General features: G+C 43.4%; 1 protein-coding gene across 2 annotated transcripts in view; it reads left to right on the plus strand.

Annotated features, from left to right (window-relative positions):
- CTIF (cap binding complex dependent translation initiation factor) overlaps positions 1-20,112 on the plus strand; it is a 620,589-nt gene that overhangs the window by 379,740 nt on the left and 220,737 nt on the right. For both annotated transcript variants that reach the window (XM_029580299.1, XM_029580308.1), the window contains one exon: positions 6,420-6,879. In XM_029580299.1, coding sequence (XP_029436159.1) covers positions 6,420-6,879 — 460 coding nt within the window. The remainder of the gene's footprint in view (positions 1-6,419; positions 6,880-20,112) is intronic.

The raw sequence follows: 20,112 nt of genomic DNA on the forward strand, positions 1-20,112 counted from the left end.
GAGGTCCGTAGCAGCCTGGAGAGAATACGATGAGGTGAGAGGTGGGATGCGGGTGCAAGTGCCAGAGCAGGAACTCGCTGTGGTGAAGTGCAGAGCAGGTCCCGAGGAGGGGGAGTGCGAGGCAGAGTCCAGAAGGAGTGCCGAGGGGATGACCGCAGGGGGCAGAGCCACGTGATGCGTCAGCACAGGAGAATGACGTAGGCTTAAGCGAACACTGCCCCGAGGAACGGGGAAGTGTGAGCACAGTCACTGAAGGGAATCAATGCGCTGCCCCGAGGAGCGAGAATCACGGCACAGTCACTGAAGTACACAAGGCGCTGGCCCGAGGAGCGGGGAAGCACGGCACAGTCGCTTAAGTAGATAGGCAATGGCCCTCGGAGCCGGGTACACCAACACTGAGTAGCAGTGTGGTTCCAGGGGCAACCCCGAGGAGCGGGGAAGCCGGCAGGCAGGGCTTCAGAGGCGCAGGTGCCTCCCCGAGGAGCGGGTAGACAGAGACAGGAGCAAGCCTCCGAGGAGCGGGTACCCAAGAGTGTGTCTCACGCCAGGTAGAGCAGGATATGGGAACCACGGGTCAGAGGAGACTGCAGCAGGAATCAGCAAGGAGGGAACTCGTTGCCAAGTTGATTAGGGCTAGGCCCGGGTGGTGCTTAAGAGTCCAGGGCTAGTGATGTCATCAGGAGGAGATGCCCCTGAGGTTCCCGCCTTAGCGTCTTTATAGGTGGCCAAGTAGCGCGCGCGCGCCTAGGCGGGGCCGGAGGAGAGATGAAGGTTGGCAGCATCCCTGCCGCCATGAGGAGTCCCGGAAGAGGATGGCGGCTAGCCATGGCCTCGAGTACACCCCAGGAGGAGAGGGCGGGAGCACATGATGTAAGTAAGAGCGGTCTCAACACTGATCCAGTATGACAATTCTTATGCTCTTAATTCATTAACATAAACATATAATATAAAAAAAAATAAACACAAAAGCAGTTAATATGAAGGTCCATATTGAGAGCCATTTAGCTGAATAACACACAAATTATTTCGGCACTTATCTGGCTAAATTTTAGCTGGCCTCCTGGTTGGATTCACTTATCCAGCTTATGTAACTCCTCCCCAAAACAACCCCCCCCCCCAGAATGTCCCTAAGTTAATGACTAAATTTTAGCCAGATAAGATTCCAAATATTCATTTAGCTGTACAACTGGTGAGTTATCCAGCGAAATGCCTCTCATTATGGACTTGCATACTAACTGCTTTTGTGTTTTGTTTTTTATACTGTATGTACAGGTTAATGAATTAATAGCATAAGAACATGCCATACTGGGTCGGACAGAGGGTCCATCAAGCCAGAATCCCGTCTCCAGCAGTTGCCAATCCAGGTCACAAGTACATGACAAGATTGCAAATTAGAGCTAGATCCCATGCTGCTAACACCCAGAGATATATAATGGCTTTCCCCGAATTTATCTGGGTAATAACGAAGAATGGACTTTTCCTCCAAGAACTTGTCCAAACCTCTTTTAAACCCAGCTATGCTAACTGTCTTTACCACATCCTCTGGCAGTGAGTTTGAGAACTTAATTGTGCGTTGAATGAAAGAATATTTTATTCAGTTGGTAATAAATGTACAACTTACTAACTTCATGGAAGGTCCCCGAGTCCTTGTATTTTTTTTTTTTTTAATTTTTTATTTATGCATTTTCCAAAATGCCACAACAATTTATTATAGAATATAGATATTATAATTTTCATAGGAGTTATTATAGGTAACATATCACTTTGTCTGTATCACCAGGAAATATGGGGAGAGTAATTGCAAAGAGCGGCAAAAAGAAAAAGGAACACAAGGATCCTATACAAAATTGTAATAAAGAGGCAACATCTGGTTAACATTATAACCTCCTACCTAGCCCATTGCTGTGGCCTAGGAATACACGGAGTTGTGAAACTTCAAAGAAGACATACTTATGATTTAAATACAAAATTTCCCATTTACAGGGAAATTTAAGGAGGAATTTGCCCCCAATAGTTTCCACCTCTGATTTCTTTCCAAGAATTTTTTTCCTCCTTTCTTGAGTTGTTCTAGCCAAATCAGGCTAGAACAATTTTTTCTCCATGAAAAGTTACCAAACGATGTCGCATAAATAGACGTAAGATTGCATCTCGATCTGATGGAAATGAGAAAGAGACATGAAGTGTTGCTCTAGAACAGGGGTCAGGAACCTTTTTGGCTGAGAGAGCCATAAACGCCACATATTTTAAAATGTAATTCCATGAGAGCCATACAATATGTTTAAAACTAAATACAAGTAAATGTGTGCATTTTATGTAAGATCACACTTTTAAAGTACAATAAGTCTCTGAAAATATTACACCAGGCCTTAAGACACCAATACATCTCCTATTAGGAAAACGGACCAAGTCAGGCTGCTATAGAGTCCTACACAGAAACTACACGCCAGCAGAAAATCTCACCTGAATCACGTGCTGTTCCTCACCTAACATAGAATAAAGAGACCAAAACGCATAACAAGAAGCATGCAGACAAAAACTGAATTGGAAACTGCAACAAGCCAGAGTCTCTGTATGCAGTGTAACAAAGGAAAAAAGAAACATCACACATCCTTATAAAACAAATCAAGAAATATAAAATCATCAGCAGTAAAACTGTACTAACAAAAAGAACATATTTCGAAACAGCTGATGAGTGGAATATCCAATAATTAAAAACTCATATAAAACATTTCCAGATACCAACAAAATATTTCAAAATAGCAGACACAAAGATCCAGTAATGAAAAATAATAAGGATACAAAAATTTTTTTGCTCTGCATACCTGGGAACGTTTGATATCCAGGTGTCCTGAGATTGTTCTGAATTAGCAGGAGGTGGGGTGGTTTGCTTGGAACTTTCTCCTCTTTCAGTCACATACCAGCGCTCTCTCTCACACTGGCTCTCAATGACACACCTATACACACATGCTCTCAGTCACTCACATATACAAATGTTTTTTCTCTCTCACTTATATAGGCTCTTAATTACACATTTACACACATGCTGTCTATCTTTTCACGCTTACACACACACAGGCTTTCAATCACATAAATACATGCTGTCTTTTTCTCTCACACACAGACTCTCATTCACATGCTTACAAACATGTCCTCTCTTTCTCTCATTTACACACAGGCTCTCAATCACATACTCACATGCTCCCTCACCTAAATCAGCTCTCAATCACACACAGACACACATGGTCTCTCTCTCTCATTTAAACACAGGCTCTCAATCACATACTCACATGCTCCCTCACCTAAATCAGCTCTCAATCACACAGACACACATGGTCTCTCTCTCTCATTTAAACACAGGCTCTCAATCACATACTCACATGCTCCATCACCTAAACCAGCTGTTAATCAGACACAGACACACATGATCTCTCTCTTACTTATACACACAGGCTCTTAATCATACATACACATGATCTCTCTCACACACAAAGGATCTCAATCATACACACATACTCTTTCAAACAAACAGGTTTTCAATTACAAACTTACACATACAGGTTCCCAATGGTAAACTTACATTCATGCTCTCTCTCTCACAGGCAGGCTCCCAATCACAGACATACTCTCTTTCACATATACAGGCTCTCAATCATTCAAATACATGCAATCTCTCACTCACACACACAGGATCTCAAACACACATGCTTGCTCGCTCATTCACTCTCTCTCTCCCCCTCCCCCACCCCCACCCCGGGAACTCGCGGCAGCAGCAGCCTCCTCCCAACGCTAACCTCCTTCATTTTCAGCCCTCGCGGAGGCGAAGGAGGAGTCCCATCGGCCGCGGTTGAAGATCTTCATTTTCCTCCGAGCCGCGCTGCAGTCTTCTTCCCGTCGAACACTAGCGTGGCCTCTTCTTCCCGCGCAGGCACCCGATGACTCCAGCGCTGGCACCCGGCTGACACCCGATGACTCCCGCGCAGGCACCCGGCTGACACCCGATGACTCCCGCGCAGGCACCCGGATGACTCCAGTCGGCGTGCTCTCTTCTCCTCCCCCCCTCCCCCCCGCGGCCCGGAAGAGGAAGTGGTGAGCATTGGGTGCCTGCGCGGAAGAAGAGACCACGCTAGTGTGGTCTCTTCTTCCCGCCCCTAGGCCGCCCCCCCACTGTCCATGGATTTACGCCTCCCGGAGGGAGACATAAATCCACGCGCGCCAGCAGGCTGCTGGCGCGCCGAGACACAACCCGGGGGCGGTTCTGGAGGGCGCGGCCATGCCCCGGACCGGCCCGGGCCGAAACCACGCCCCCGGGCCTGCCCCCAAAATGCCGCGTCGATCGGCCCCGCCCCCGACAAAAAACCCCGGGACTTACGCGAGTCCCGGGGCTCTGCGCGCGCCGGCAGGCCTATGGAAAATAGGCGTGCCGGCGCGCAAGGCCCTGCTCGCGTAAATCCGGGCAGATTTACGCGAGCAGGGCTCTTAAAATCCGCCCCATCATGTGCTGTTATCATTTTCACCTGTGGGAAATTGTGAACTCTTAAGATTTAGATATTTTAATGAGTTTTCAATACTTTCCAACTTTTTCTCATTTACTATATCCATTCTTGCAAATTTTTGCTACCATACTTCCAAATTCACCATCCGAGCTTCCAGAGTCTCCAACTTGCTATTGTTTCTAGAGATAGAACTTTCTATACTTGAGAAATGTTGATGAGACTCCAAAGTTATCTGAGTCAAGTTAACTATAGCTGTTTCCAACGATTTAATGGCAGACCATAAAGAGTCTAAAGTAATCTCTGTGGGCTCTTCTTCACCCAGCACAGCATGGATTCCACTTCTCAGCCCCTCAGAAGTAGCTCCCAAAAGGTTACCAGAGTCCCTGTATATTAAAGGGAGAGTAGGCCTCGTCTGGGAGGAAATCACATTTTTATCCAATAGTTCCCCAGTAATGGTTTCAGACGTACCTTCTTCCTCTCTGGATTTTGATGAAATCAAGTGTTGAGGCGGAGAGGGAGTGCTTGGAGATATTACTTCGGCTAGCAGAACCGACTCCCGCTCTGAGTCGTCGTCTGCAGCAGCCTTCTCTTCCGGGGTCATCCCAGGTGTTGACGCAAAGAAAGTTGAAATCCGCGGCTGCGATGTCTCCGGTAAGGGAGATGAAGTTGAAATCTCCCTTACCTTAGCCTTCTGTTTAGTGTACGGTATTGATCCGCGGCACAGGCTGAGGAAACAGAGTATTAGGAATCGGGGCAGAGAACACCTCCTGCACGTCTGCCTCAGTCGGCGGCCCTTGTATTTTTTTGAAAGAGTAATCAACCAATTCACATTTACCCTTTCTTCTCCATGATGTGTATCTGTTGAACCTCGCAGAGAGTACTTTTTTGAAAATTAGTGAGTAATAAAGTTTAATAATAAATAAAGGAGGGGTTAAAAAAATTGGGGTAAATGCCACGAGTGGTTGTAAATAAAGGCTACCATTGCCTTACTATGGGCTTGTTCAACATAACAAAAAGTATTGAGCTATGTCTAAAGTCATATTAGACAGAAAATATTCTGTTGAAATAAACTTTTCTATTAAGCATTTTAGGAGTATGGGATTTATTTATTTCTCGCCTTCCCACATAATAGCATTCAAGGTGAGTTAGAAGGTCAAAATGAGAGTAAAATAGCAGTACAGTACAATAACCTGCAGCAAAAATACAACAAAATGTAGTCCCTAGATAGGATGTGATTGTACTTGTTTAGTTTCCATATTCGTAAAAAAGAGATAGGGCAAGAAATAAAAGTTTTAGTTGTCCACAATTTCATTATTCAATGTAGTTTTAAAGAATTGAATGTATCATCAGGCATCCAACATTGTGGACAACTAAAACTTGTATTTCTTGCCCTTCCTTTACTATTATTGTGAGTTGGGCTTTCACCTATTTGTTTGTAGTTCCCATATTCAGCAATAACCCATGGGAGAAAGTACCTGGAAATGTAAATCATAATGTTCTTGTTCCCCCCCCCCTTTTTTTTTTTACTGGGCTGTTTGAAATTCTTTATTTAGTGCAGAATTAGTATTTTATCCAGAATTGTTATGCAATGCACCAGTATTTTCTCAGATCCTAAAATATATCCGCTTCCAAAGCATGGCAAAAACAATTTTCCTTCTTCCTTCTTACATGAGCTCCTTTAGCCAGTGGCCTTCCCAAATTCACATCATTTGCCCTGCATGCCTTGGCTAGTGGGGCTCCTTTTCATCAGAGACCTACATCTATGAAAATCCTCACCAACGCTGCTCCTCCCCATCACTTTTCAGTAAGGTCCATGAGGGAAGCTGAGGGGGATAGTGCTGTGTGCATTCGGCCCCCGTCATGTGCTCTTTAATCTGGGACTCGCAGGTTACTGACACTGTACTACGCTGTTCTTGTGTCTTACAGGAAGCAGCAGAGGTCTCAAGGAGGGAGCAAACCTCAGCCACAGCAATCTACTGATCACCAGCAAGGAACTGCAAAACACAGCGCCAGAGATCACCAGAAAGCATACCAGGGAAGCCAAGCGCCCCATTCCTCAGGAAGGCCAGGCCACCATGGCTACAACCAAAACCGGCGATGGCACCACAATCAGAAGCACTCGCCTCATGACAAAGACTTGCACAAAAATGCCAAAGAGACTGAGAATGTGAAAACTGAGGATGCCTCTGTGTGCGAGGCGCACCTCCCCACGGAGGCGCACAGGAGCTCAGAGGCAGCCGAAAAACAGTCTCACTCTGAGCGCACGCTCATTCAGGAATGTGAAACCAAGCGGAAAGACAGTATTCATGACCGAGTCGGGGAGAGACCCAAAGTCAACTTGCTGCAATCTTCCAAAGACAGACTGCGAAGACGACTAAAAGAGAAGGTATACCGTGTAAGCCACCCAGCCTCTGAGCGCAATGGTCAATTTCATAGAATTGGGCTCCATTACTCAATGGGGCCCCATTTAAAACTAACAGTGAACTAGAAACACCCAGAAATAGCGCATTATTTTCAAGGTATGTGCTGCCCAGTGTAAGATGTATTGCAGTAGCACCTCCATGTGTAGGGCCTTGTGAAAGTCTTCACACTCTTGTACGTTTTTCACATTCTGCTGTCTAAAAAATACAAATCAGAATGAATTAAAGTAGGAGTTTGTTTCCCTGCTCTACGCAACATACTCTATACCTTTGACGTGAAAGAACAAGTAAAGAAATATTGCAAAAGTGATTAAGAATGCTGTAAGTCTCGATTGCATGAGTGTTCACACGCTTTGACTTAGCAAACTCAAATTTAGCACCGGTTCAGAAAATTGCCTAACATGGCCCATATTAAGTTAGAGTCCACCGATTTCAAATACTCCTGGGTGAAGAACCATCCCTAGAGTTAAGCATGAGGGTGACAGCATTATATTGTGGGGAGGCTTTTGAAGACTGAGGGAAAATCGTTTTAGTGTGCCATAGGTCTGGGACAGGGGAAAAGATTAATCTTTTAGCAGGACCATAATCCTAAACACAAAGCTCAGCAAGAAGAAATGGAATGTTCTTGAGTGGCCCTGTCAAAGCTCAGACTCGAATCCAATCAAGACTTGAAGACTGCAGTCCACAGATGATCCTCAGCCAACTTGCAAGAGCTTGAGGTCTTCTGGCAAAAATAATGGACAGAAATTACATCATCCCATTGTGCAAGGTTGGTAGATCCTTATCCTAAACACCTCATGGTGTTATTGCTGCAGAAGGGGCTTCTACCGAGTATCAAGTCAAGGGGTGTGAAGACTTATGTAACCAAGACTTTTTTTTTATTCATAATGGGCCCAGATTTTTAAAAGGTTAGTTGCGCCGGGCCTATTTTTGTTATTTGTAAGATTTTGGGTGGACACTTGGATACTGTGGCAGATGACCACGCCCACGGGGGGAAGTCCCGTGAGGGGCCACAGGTCAGGCTCAGCTTTAGGACACACAACACAGAATTATCTTTTATTAAACAGAGTTGAGAAGCCACCAGAAGTGGCAGTAGTGAGTAGCGATGAAGCCCGGCTGGGCTTGTAGTCCATCAGGACACTGGAACAGCGATCTCTCAATAGCTGTGCTGTAGTGGAGAGAAACTGAGATAGTGAGTACAGTGGAGCATACACAGAGTTCTGGTATAGAGCCTCGTTGGTTAATTACTCACACAGCGGTTTCTCCCGGAAGGTAACACAGAAACTGGAATAGAGGCAGGCCCTCGAGGAGCGAGTACCTGGTTCCAGGGAACAGCTCTGAGAGAATCTAGATGGTAACTCAATGATGGTGTAGGCAACGGTTTCTTCCAAGCAGAAGTGAGCTCAGGCAGCAAGTCCGGGAACATGGGCCCTCGAGGAGCGAGTACCGGTTCCAGACAGCAACCTGAAAGAAAAGAGAGAGGCCCCCGAGGAGTGGGTACCCCGATAGAGTAAGTCCAATAAGGAGAACCAGAGTAGCTAGGTACGGAGAGCGAATCCCATCCGTAAGGAGTCCTTTGCTAACTCGTTTAGCTAGCAAACAGAGTAGGCTTTTGTATCCGGGATGCGTGATGTCACCACAGGGGAACGCCCCTGAGGTTCGCGCCAAAGAAGGAATAAGAAGCAGGGCTGCGCGGCACGCGCGCCCTATGGCAGCTGAACAACATGGCGGGATGCAGCGCCCAAGCCGGACTGGGGACGCCGGAGAGGACGGCAGGCAGATGCCGCGGCAGCCAGACGTCCATCAACTGCGAGAGGAGTCGCCAAAGAGGTAAGGAGGGCGGAGTGGAGATGTCGGGCAGCGACAGTCGTAACAATTTTAAAAAGGCCCGGCGACGTGCATAAAGCCCCGGGACGCGTGTAAGTCTTGGGGCAATTACTAAAGGGGCGGGGTGAGTGCGGGGCCAGAGGCCTCCGGCAGAGCAGCCATTGCCGCTGTGTTGGAGGATCGCGCGCCGGCAGGCTGCCGGCGCGCGCAACTTGCACTTACCCGGAGGCAGGCGCAAAAGGTAAGATAAACATTTTAGGGGGGGGTTAGAGTAGGGCTAGGTGGGGGAAAGGTTAATAAGAACATAAGAACATAAGAAATTGCCATGCTGGGTCAGACCAAGGGTCCATCAAGCCCAGCATCCTGTTTCCAACAGAGGCCAAACCAGGCCACAAGAACCTGGCAATTACCCAAACACTAAGAAGATCCCATGCTACTGATGCAATTAATAGCAGTGGCTATTCCCTAAGTAAAATTGATTAATAGCCATTAATGGACTTCTCCTCCAAGAACTTATCCAAACCTTTTTTGAACCCAGCTACACTAACTGCAGTAACCACATCCTCTGGCAACAAATTCCAGAGCTTTATTGTGCGTTGAGTGAAAAATAATTTTCTCCGATTAGTCTTAAATGTGCTACTTGCTAACTTCATGGAATGCCCCCTAGTCCTTCTATTATTCGAAAGTGAAAATAACCGAGTTAGGTTAGGTGAAGGGGTAGGAAGGTTAGGTTAGGGGGAAGGGAACGGAGGAAGACATCGCTGCTCAGCGCACACAAGGTGTACAATTTTGCACCCCCTTGCGCACGCCGACCCCGATTTTATGACTTGCGTGCGCGCGCCAGGTAGCGTGCGCAGATGTACACCACGCGTGCTTCTTTTAAAATCTACCCCAATTTGTTTTGGAATGTTTCTATAATTGTTCTTTAATGCTGAATGAATAGAGTATATTGTGTAGATCAGTGAAAACAAACTTCTACTTTAATGCATTTTGATCTGTATTCTGTATATAACAGAATTTTTAAAATGTACCAGGGTATGAAGACTTTTACAATGCACTGTAGCTGGAATATTTGCAGCTGTGCTAAGGACTGCTAGTACAGATAGCAGAGTAGCTGTGCAGTTTTGAAAACTTTAAAAATAAATATATATATTAAAAAAAAACACTATTGCTTGTTTCTCTGTTTCTAGATCAGGGATGGCCAACTATAGTCCTCAAGAGCCACAAACAGGTTTTCAGAATATCCACAATGAGCATGCATGAAATAAATCTCCTGCATATTAATTATGGGTGTCCTGATAGCCAAACCTGTTTGTGGCTCTTGAGGACCAGAGTTGGCTATGTCTGTTCCAGATGTTCATGGTAACATAGTAGATGATGGCAGATAAGAACCAGATGGCCCCATCCAGTCTGCCCAGTTGTCTTCCTCTCTGATTTTCTACCACTTTGGATAAATGACATAAAAATTCCCATATTTAAACCCGCACCAGCTCCCCCGATGTCTTTTATCTGACCTCTCGGCTTGCTTCCTACCAGTGTCCTCTATATCTGTCCCAAGCATGTTTAAATAATATCACAGTGCTGGTCTTCACCACTTGCACTGGTAGGCCTATTACAGGCCTTGTCATCTTCCTCATTGGTTCTTATAAGTCTCATACTTAATCCAACACCCAAGTCCCATCTCATGTTTCACCTCTAAGCTTTGTAATATAACAGCTGCTAAAGCTAGTGAGGCTGTTGTCCAAACATCTGGCAGCCCCATGCTTATTGATTTTAGGATTGTAACCATGGCTGCTCTGGGCAGGTTACTCCAGTCGTTTTGGATGCCCAAGACACCTGTTTGTTAGGGTTGTATCCATGTCTGTGAACTCTTCTTCCCTGCAACTGTCCACAAGCACATTCAGAGAGATGTGTATTGCACAGGTGAATTTTGTTAATTTTGGCTTGCTTAGTCCCCTTTTTTTTTATTCTTCTCATCCTGCTCAAGTCACAGAGCTTTTATAAACAGGCCGCTGATATTGTCCAGTTTTCCCTCTTTACAACTTACTTTCATGTTGTCATCAGGATGGAGCACCCTTCACAGCTATGTCCCATACAGCCCTTGTTGCAGCCGAATAAGAATTTTCATAATAATGTTCTTTACGCCTTTCTACTTTGGAGTTTAATGTACAGGGTGGGAAGCATTATAGTTAGTTTATGATGGGCATAGCGGGCTACACATGTGACTTAAGTGCTGTGTTTCTAAACCATGTAGCGTCCTGTTTAGATGAAAGATGCAATATGAATTCAGCCTTAAATTATTTGCAAGCCCAAATATTATTCAAATGACATACCAATCTAAATGGCTTGAAAGTAAGTCATGCAGTGCTCAAGGTGTGTATATAGTACAGAAGAATAAGCATTGAGCAATCTGAACAAGAGATTTATTTATTTTTATTTATTTATTTATTGGGTCTTGTATACCGACACTCGGTTCCATCGCAACGGTTCACAGCAATAAATATTATAAACAGTAAAACAACCAGGTAAAACATAAGATACATATAAAACTTAAAAGATTACAACTAATAGCGACATTTCATAAAATGATCCTAAAATACATCAAAAAACTCCTGCTCACTCCTCCTCCTTTCTCCTAAAATAAGCTACTGTTTAAACTCTAAAAAAAATACCTAAAACCTAAAATAATAAAATCAGAGCAATACATAAAACAGTAAAAATAGAGCATAAAACAGACTTCAAGACTGATTGGAGTATGCCTCCTTAAAAAGCCATGTTTTTAATCCTTTTTTCAACTGTTTAAAATTCACCTCCATTCTGATTTCTATCGGGAGCATGTTCCACAAATTCGGACCTGCTCTCTCACTTGATTTAGTCGAGCTGATAGAACTGAAGGTATCGTTAGAAACCCTTTATTCGTGGAACGCAGATTTCTCTGGGGAACGTGTAATTTAATAGCTGCATTTAGCCAATCTACCTGGTCTCCATAAATCAATTTATGTAAAATGCAGAGAGATTTAAATTTGACTCTGTATTCAATTGGTAACCAGTGCAAATGAATTAAGGTTGGTGTAATATGTTCGCTTTTCCTTTTCCCAGTCAAAATGCGTGCTGCCACGTTCTGAAGTATCTGTAAAGGTCGGATAGTAGAAGCAGGTAATCCTAATAGTAGGGAGTTACAATAATCCAAACTACCAAATAGTAATGATTGTAAAACTGTATGAAAATCATTCAGCTCAAGAAGGGGTTTCAGTCGCCATAGAATTAAAAGCTTTGCATATCCATCTTTTACTTTTGTTGTAACGTGTTTTTTAAAGCTGAATTCTGAATCTAAAATTATACCCAGATTCCTGATATTATCTGCAAATTTGAGTATGGTATTATCCTCTAACACAGAGCTTTCCAAACTTTTCATGTTGGTGACACACTTTTTAGACAAACATAATTTCGTGACACAGTAAATCAGTCTACTAGCTGTTAAACGAACGAAATGTATTTCGACAATTTATGTACGTTTCCTTAAATATATACATAAATAAAATGTTTCACGACACAACCTATCTTGTGAAAACCTTTCATTTATATTCAAAATATATAATATTCCAAGATTAATGTTATTGTTATAACTTATGAGTAACAATAATAAAATAAAGTTATTGTGTTATTCAAGTTACCTCTTTAATGAGATGTATGAGCTTGAAGGGATGAACACAGCTTTTGAATATTTGGTAAAGACACTCACATTTCGTCATCAAGCATTTTTAAGCTTCCATGTTTCAATGTCTTCAAATTTGTCATCGTTGAAAAGGATACTTCACAAATGTATATAGTGGAAAACTGCAGAAGAATTTTTAACGCTTTTTTACTTATGTTTGGATGCATTTTTGAAACATGAATCCAAAAGTTGTCTAAGTTACCCTCTTCATGCATCATTAATAGGCTTCGATTATTTTTGATTTCAGCAAATTCTTCTTCTTCAATAAGTGAAAAGTCAATCGTTGCAGTTGAATGAAATGGATTTCTGATCCAATCATAATCTTGGATTTCAATATTTGGGAAGTAGTGATGAACTTTCTCTCCGAGCAATGCTATATGGTCAACAATTAGCGAACTGATCTCACATTTTAGCTCACAGCAGTTTTGGAAAGCATTTCAAAATTTCCTTCTGTCACTTTCCTTTTCCAAATTCTATCTTGTCTCTTATAGAATAAATTTTATCTACCGCTGTTAAAATATTTTCTCCTTTTCCTTGCATACTGCTATTTACTTTATTCAAGTGTTCAAATATGTCGGCAAAATATGCTAGTTCTGTGCACCATAGTTTGTTTTGAATTAGATCACAGAATTTATGTTGCTGATTTTCCTCAAAAAGTTTAAGCATCATTTCCTTCAATTCGTATATACGACAAAGCACTCGACCTCTTGAGAACCACCGAACTTCTGTGTGTAGTATAAGGTTTTTAAATTTTGTTTCCATTTCTTCGCAAATATGAGCAAAAATTCTTGTTTGAAGAGGTCTACTTTTAATGTAATTGACCATTTCAACCACTTGATCCATAACCTCTCTTAATTCTTTACCAATGCTTTGCGCGACTAGTGCTTCGCGATGTAAAAAGCAATGAGTAATTATAATATTTTCATTCTCTTTCTTTGTTAAAGCGGTTGAACCAACCATTGAAGGAGCGCCATCTGTGCATATTCCTATACAATTTAACCATTGCAAATTATTTTCGTTCATGAAGCAATCTAATAGTTCTCATTGGAAGTTCTAGATAACACAAGAATTGTGCAATAATTCTGTCAGCATGAATGAAACGCATAAAAAACAGTATTTATTTATTTACTGACATTTGATTTGACATATCACATTAGTTTACATTCAGGTAGTGTAGGTATTTTCCTATCCCCAGAGGGCTTACAATCTAAGCTTGTACCTGAGGCAATGGAGGGTAAAGTGACTTGCCCAAGGTTATAGAGTGCTAGCAGGACTTGAACCCTGGTTTCCTGGTTCATAGCCCACTGCTCTAACCACTAGGCTATTCCTCCTTCCTTAATTGTGCCAACCCACTGACATCTATTGATTCATTTAACTGCAATGTAAAAACCATATTATCTTCTTGAAAAATATCCTTCATTTGAAGCTTTATGTCAGCAGACATGTCTTGAATACGTCTTCCAATTATGCTATCTGCCAAAGGAATTTTATTAACTTCTATCTCAAATTCGGGCCCAAACATTGTTCGAACAATAGCACAGCAAGATTTCTTTATAGTGGTTTTGGCAAGTGTGTGGCTCCTTATTTTTGGCAATTATTTGAGCAACCAAGTAACTTGCCTTTTGAGCTTTCTCTGATGTCTTCATTCTCTTGGTGAACGATGCAGACTGCTTCTTTATAGATTTTGAAAGTTCAATAAAGTATTCTACTGGCTTTTCTGACAAATGACTGTGTTTTGAGGTAAAATGGCACTTTCATTTGTTTGCTACCATACTTTCATTTGCAAGTATCATCCCACAAACTAAACACTGGGGACAAGGATTGTTTTCATTACCAGAAAATGTGAACCCCAGTTTTATATAATCTGCGTTGTTTAAACGAGGCGTGGAAAATTTTCCTTTACACTTCTTGCTTATTAAAACAGACCGTTCAACAGTTGATTCTTGTGTAGTTTCTCTATAGTCGACACATTTTGTTCATCCCAAACGTCTTCTTCATACTGCCTTTTCTTAATAAGAAGCATCAATTTTACCCTAATGACACAGATTGTTGGCCAACATTAGCGCTGCGTAGTGCGCAGTTGGAGTTGATGGCGCGGTGTCATTAGGGCCTAAGTGACCTGGCCGGTGTCCGAGACCTGCCACTATGGATACCTAAGAACAATCCACCAGCTTTCCATCCATATTCTTTGTTCTAAAATCCGAAAAGTTCTTGAAATACGATCCCTCCGTAACTTCTGCAGACAGGACTATTTAAAAAAAATTTTTTTTTTCATTAACAGCTTCCAAAACAGTCCATATGATATTCCCCCCCCCCCCCCCCCCAAGCACATGTCTGGCCCCCACACTAATGTTAAGGAACCTCTGCGCTGCGGGTCCCACCCCCCCCCTAAAGTAATAACATCAAGGTTAGTTATTATATTCGGCGGAGGCGCCAGGGCTTGGGGAGTGAAGTGTTCCCTCTTATCACACCCGACCGCGTGCTGAGGTAAATTATTTCCATGTGAAGCACGAACCCAGGATCCAGTGTTAATAAAAAAGTCCAAAGGGTCTTCTGCGTAATTTTAAAAAGCTGGCCGTTTTCACACTATAAAATTATTTGATAGCCTCATTCAACTAATTCTATATGGCTATGAGAGTGAAGTCTGGAATATATAGGAAGGGACAGAATGTCAATATAAATCCTGCACCTCCAGTTCTGTAACTCTGTGCATCCACTGAAATTCCCCCAAACAATGGAGCTTGGATGTTTCCCTTACAGCTCTTCATACTAAAACATATTTTCAAATTCTGCTGTCACCTCACAGTAACAGCAGCACAAACACCTTCCACTGCCAGGCATATTGTGAACTAACACAAAACCCCGCAAAAAAAGACACTCAAAACCTATACTGCAATCTCATCGTATCTCAACAGTAATAACAACAAGGATTCAAACAACAATAACCCTACCTGTGAAAAAGCAAGGGTAAATATTACACTGGGTCCTAGAATACCAATACACCACCTACTGAGGAAACAAAACAAACCCGATTGCTATAGATCGCTATGCTAGTGAATCTCTCATCATGGTCACACACACAGAGCAGAGGCAGACCCTCACCAAATACAGAATACAAAATAAAGGAGCACAAATTAGACAAAAACTGAAATGGAAACCCCAAGAAGCCAGACTCTGGGGCAGATTTTCAAAGGATTATGCACGTAACCCCCCAAAAACTGCTCCTGCCTGCCCCTGCACACGCCGAGCTATCTTGCATAGGCTCGGCGGCGCCCGCAAGCCCCGGGGCTTCGAAAAAGGGGCGTTCCGGGGGCGGGGCGCCGTTCCGGGGGCGGGGCCGAGGCCTCCTCCGTTGCGGCTGTGCCGAGGGATGGCGCACTGGCAGCCGGCCGGTGCATGCAAATTACGCCTGCCCAGAGGCAGGCGTAACTTCGATGATAAAGGTCACGGGAGGGGGGGGTGTTTAGATAGGGCTGGGGGGCGGGTTAGGGGAGGGGAAGATGGGGGAGGTGGAGGGAATGGAGGAAGGCTACACAGCTCGTTACGCGCAAGTTGCACAATTGTGCACCCCCTTGCGTGCGCCAACCCTGGATTTTATAACATGCGCGCAGCTGCGCGCACATGTTATAAAATCAGGCGTAGATTTGTTTGTGCCGGGTTGCGTGAACAAATCTATGCCCGCGCATATGTCTGAAAATCTACCCCTCTGTGTATTAACAATGGAAAAACAGAACCACCATTCCTCATAAAACAAATAAAATCAAGAAACATAAAGCATCAGTTATAATAGTAAAACCATACTAATAAAAGAATATTTTAAAACTACTGATAAATAGAATTTCTATTAATTAAAATCATATACAATTTTTACAATTTCCCAAACACCAATAAAATATTTCAAAACAGCACATATATCAAATAACACCCAATAATTAAAACTAATAAGGATTTTAAAAAGCCCCTGCTGTCCATACGTGGGAGCTCTTGATTTCCAGTCACCCTGATATTGTTGAGGATTAGGTTATCCTCTCTCTCTCTCACACATTCTCACATGTCCATTCTCTCTCACACATACACCGTCACATATATACAAATTCATGCTCTTATACCCACCATAACCTCTCACTCTCACAGACACTGACACACTGTCAGGCTCTAAGACATTCTCTCCCCCTGCACACACCCCTCCCCCCCCCCACACAAACTCTTACTCCCCTGGATTTTCTCATGCACAATCATGCTCTCACTCTCACTGTCTCCCTCATATACACACAAACACACACACCCAGGCAAGCTCCCAATCATTCTCACACACTGACCCCCAGGCAGGCTCCCCCCAGGCACTGACCCCCAGGCAGGCTCCCATTCATTTTCACACCACTCCCTCACCATCCTCCAGGCATGCACACATTCATTCTCACACACACAGACCCCTAGGCAGGCACCAATTCATTCTCACACACACATACACCACTCACAGGCAGGCACCTATTCTCACACATACCAACCCCAGGAAGACACCCATTCATTCTCATGCACAGACACACCCTCAGGCAGGCACCCATGCATTCACACACATACACCCCCAGGCAGACTCCCATTCATACACATGCACACACTAAAGGCAGACCCCTTCTCTTTCTTTTGCCAGTAACCTCGGAACCTCTCTCATTCCTCTGCTGCCGTGTGGCTATTGGGGAGGTGCTGATTGCTGCTACTGGCACTGAAGCCCATTCTGCTGCCTCCTCTGTGCAGGCCCCGTGGGCTTCCAGTTCCTCCATGCTGATCTCGTACATTGTGAGAGCCGCATAGAGAAAGTGCTACTCTTGCACATTCCCAAAGATTACATGTGCCAATCAGTAAAAAGTAATTTATTTTTTTTACTTTTGCTGTCTGATCTTAGTTTTCTAATCGGTTGGTCACAGGCTTTTTTGTTCCAACTTCCCTTTCTTATTTTTTTGCTAATTCCTTTTATATTGTCTTTTTTTCTATTTCTTTTCTCTCCATCTGTCTTCTTCCCTCAAACACACAGCCAGGTTCTCACTCTCACATGCTCTCTCTCATACAATCATTCATAACACTGACTCTCGCAAATGCTGTCTGACTCTCACACACCCAAGCTCTCTTTCACTCCCACATGCTGTCTTGCTCAAGCACAGGCTCTCACTGACAGATGCCCTCTCTCATACAATCATTTTTACACACAGGCTCTCACAGGCACATTCTGTCTGACTCACACACACAGGCTCTCTCTCACTCCCACATGCTGTCTTGCTCAAGCACAGGCTCTCACTGTCACATGCTGTCTCTCTCACACACACACACAGAGGCTCTCACAACATTCAGGTCCTCACTCCCACACACAGTCTCTCAACTCACTCACACACACACACACACACACACACACAAAATCTCTCAACTCATCTCATACACACACACACACACAATCTCTCAACTCATCTCATACACACACACACTCTACTACAGGCCCTCAGCCTCTCTCTTGCCTCTGGGCCTCCTCTTCATGGGTTGCCGCAGGATGGGCTCTGCAGCAGCCTTGATCTTCTCGGGCCACCCACAATGTGGGATCCGCGGTGGCGGCCCTGCTACCAGGCCTCTTCCTCTTCTCAGACTGCTGCGACTTGGGATTTGTGGCGGACCGTAAGCGCTGCTCCTCTTCTGCACTTGGCTGATGTCCTCCTCCTTCCTGCCTGCGTTGCTCCGGCAACGTTTTCTTCCGGGGCCGCGCGGGCAGGAAGGAGGAGGAGCACCTGCAGGTTTGGATGCGACCTATTTCTTCAGGCCGTGGTGACATGAGCTCCACCACGGCCCTGCCAATCTTCCTGCTGTGTGTGTCCGGCACACAGCACAGCACAGCGGTAGTTCACTGCTCAGCCGCCAGTGGGATGAAGTCCACCGGCGGTCGCATTGACTCCCCCCTGACCTCCCCTTGATATACCACTTGCTCCGCCCCCTCACGTGCACCGGGCTTGCGTGACACACCGGCACACTGCAGGCGACACACACTTTGGAAAGCTCTGCTCTAACACAATCTGATTGCTGTTTCTTGGAGATATTTTCCTTTCAAGAAGTATAATTTCTTTCTTCTCAACATTCAATATCGATCTCATCTGAGAGAGTACTTGCTTTATAACTTTCAGATACAATGACACGAGCTTGCCCACTTTTTCCACTGAATCATCAATTGGGACTAAAAACTGTATGTCATCAGCATATAAAAAATGAATCACACCCAGTTGTGATAGCAGATAACACGGTGGCAACATGTAGAAGTTAAACAGTGATGCCGACAGGGATGAATTCTGTGGCACCCCTGTGTTCAATTCATATTTATCGGAGCACGTGTTATTAATTTGGACTTGATAAATACAATTAGATAAAAAAGATTCAAACCATCTAAGTACCGTATCAGGCCAATTTCTGTGAGTCTCTGTAATAAAATTTGATGATTAACGGTATCAAAAGCCGCGGATAAATCTTGGAGAACAAGAAAGATTGTCCATGGTCCATCCCTCGCAATACTGTATCTGAAAGTGATAAAAGCAATGTCTCTGTATTAAAATGCCACCTAAAACCATATTGAGAGGGATATAAAATATTATTGGAATCTAAGTAAAATGATAATTGTTTAAAAATTGTCTTTTCGATCAACTTTGCTAAAAAAGAAAGGTTTGACACCGGCCTATAGTTTTCAGCGTAGTTGGGTCTAAATTCTTTTTCTTCAAGATGGGGCACACTACTGCTCCCTTTAGGCTATTTGGTAACACTCCTTCTTTTAAAGACATGTTTATTATCCTGGTAATGGTTGGAATGATGGTATCCGGAATCAATTTTAGGGCTGTGGTTTGAATGGGATCTACAGGGTGATTAGCTGGGTTAAGTGATTTCAGTAATTGCTCGGTTTCCATGCTGGATATGTCATCAAAATCAGACCATTTTGGTGTCTCTCTTATATTGAAATTAATCTTTTGTGACTTAGGCTTATCCATACTAATTAGTAAATTCTCAATTTTATCCTTGAAAAAACTGGCAACCTCATTACATCGTGATTCTGCCAGCTTTGTTGTAGGTTGGTTCATGTCGGAGGTTAGATTATCTACGATATTAAATAATAATTTATGATTATTTGAAAATTTATGGATTTTTTTGCCATAATATTCTTTTTTTGCTGCATCAATTGACTTTTTATAGTAAGCTAAAAAAGTCCGATAATTTGTTAATGACTCTGTGGTTTGGTACCTTCTCCACTTTTTTTTCTTTCTTTCTTAGTAATTTCTTCTAATATTTTCGTTATACCAAGGGTTTCGTATTCTTACAGTATTAATTGAATAATTCGCATTGGATTAATTCTATTTGCTATCTCATCTATTATTTCCTGCCATGACTCTATTGCTTCAGATGCAGATGTGAGATTAATATTATCTAGATTTTCTACTAGTTCCTTATGTAGCTCCTCTGTCTTAAATGGTGGACGAAATTTAAACTGCAGAGACTCTATATCTTTGTAATCCCCAAAATTAGTTATATCCAACTTTGCCTGAATTAAGAAGTGGTCTGACCAGGGTACTGGTGATATCTCTATGGGTTCACTAGGTTTCAAATAATTGTTAAAGAATATTAAATCCAGGGTATGCCC

This window comes from Rhinatrema bivittatum, chromosome 1 (assembly GCF_901001135.1).
Source record: "Rhinatrema bivittatum chromosome 1, aRhiBiv1.1, whole genome shotgun sequence".
In the NCBI taxonomy this organism is placed as follows: Eukaryota; Metazoa; Chordata; class Amphibia; order Gymnophiona; family Rhinatrematidae; genus Rhinatrema; species Rhinatrema bivittatum.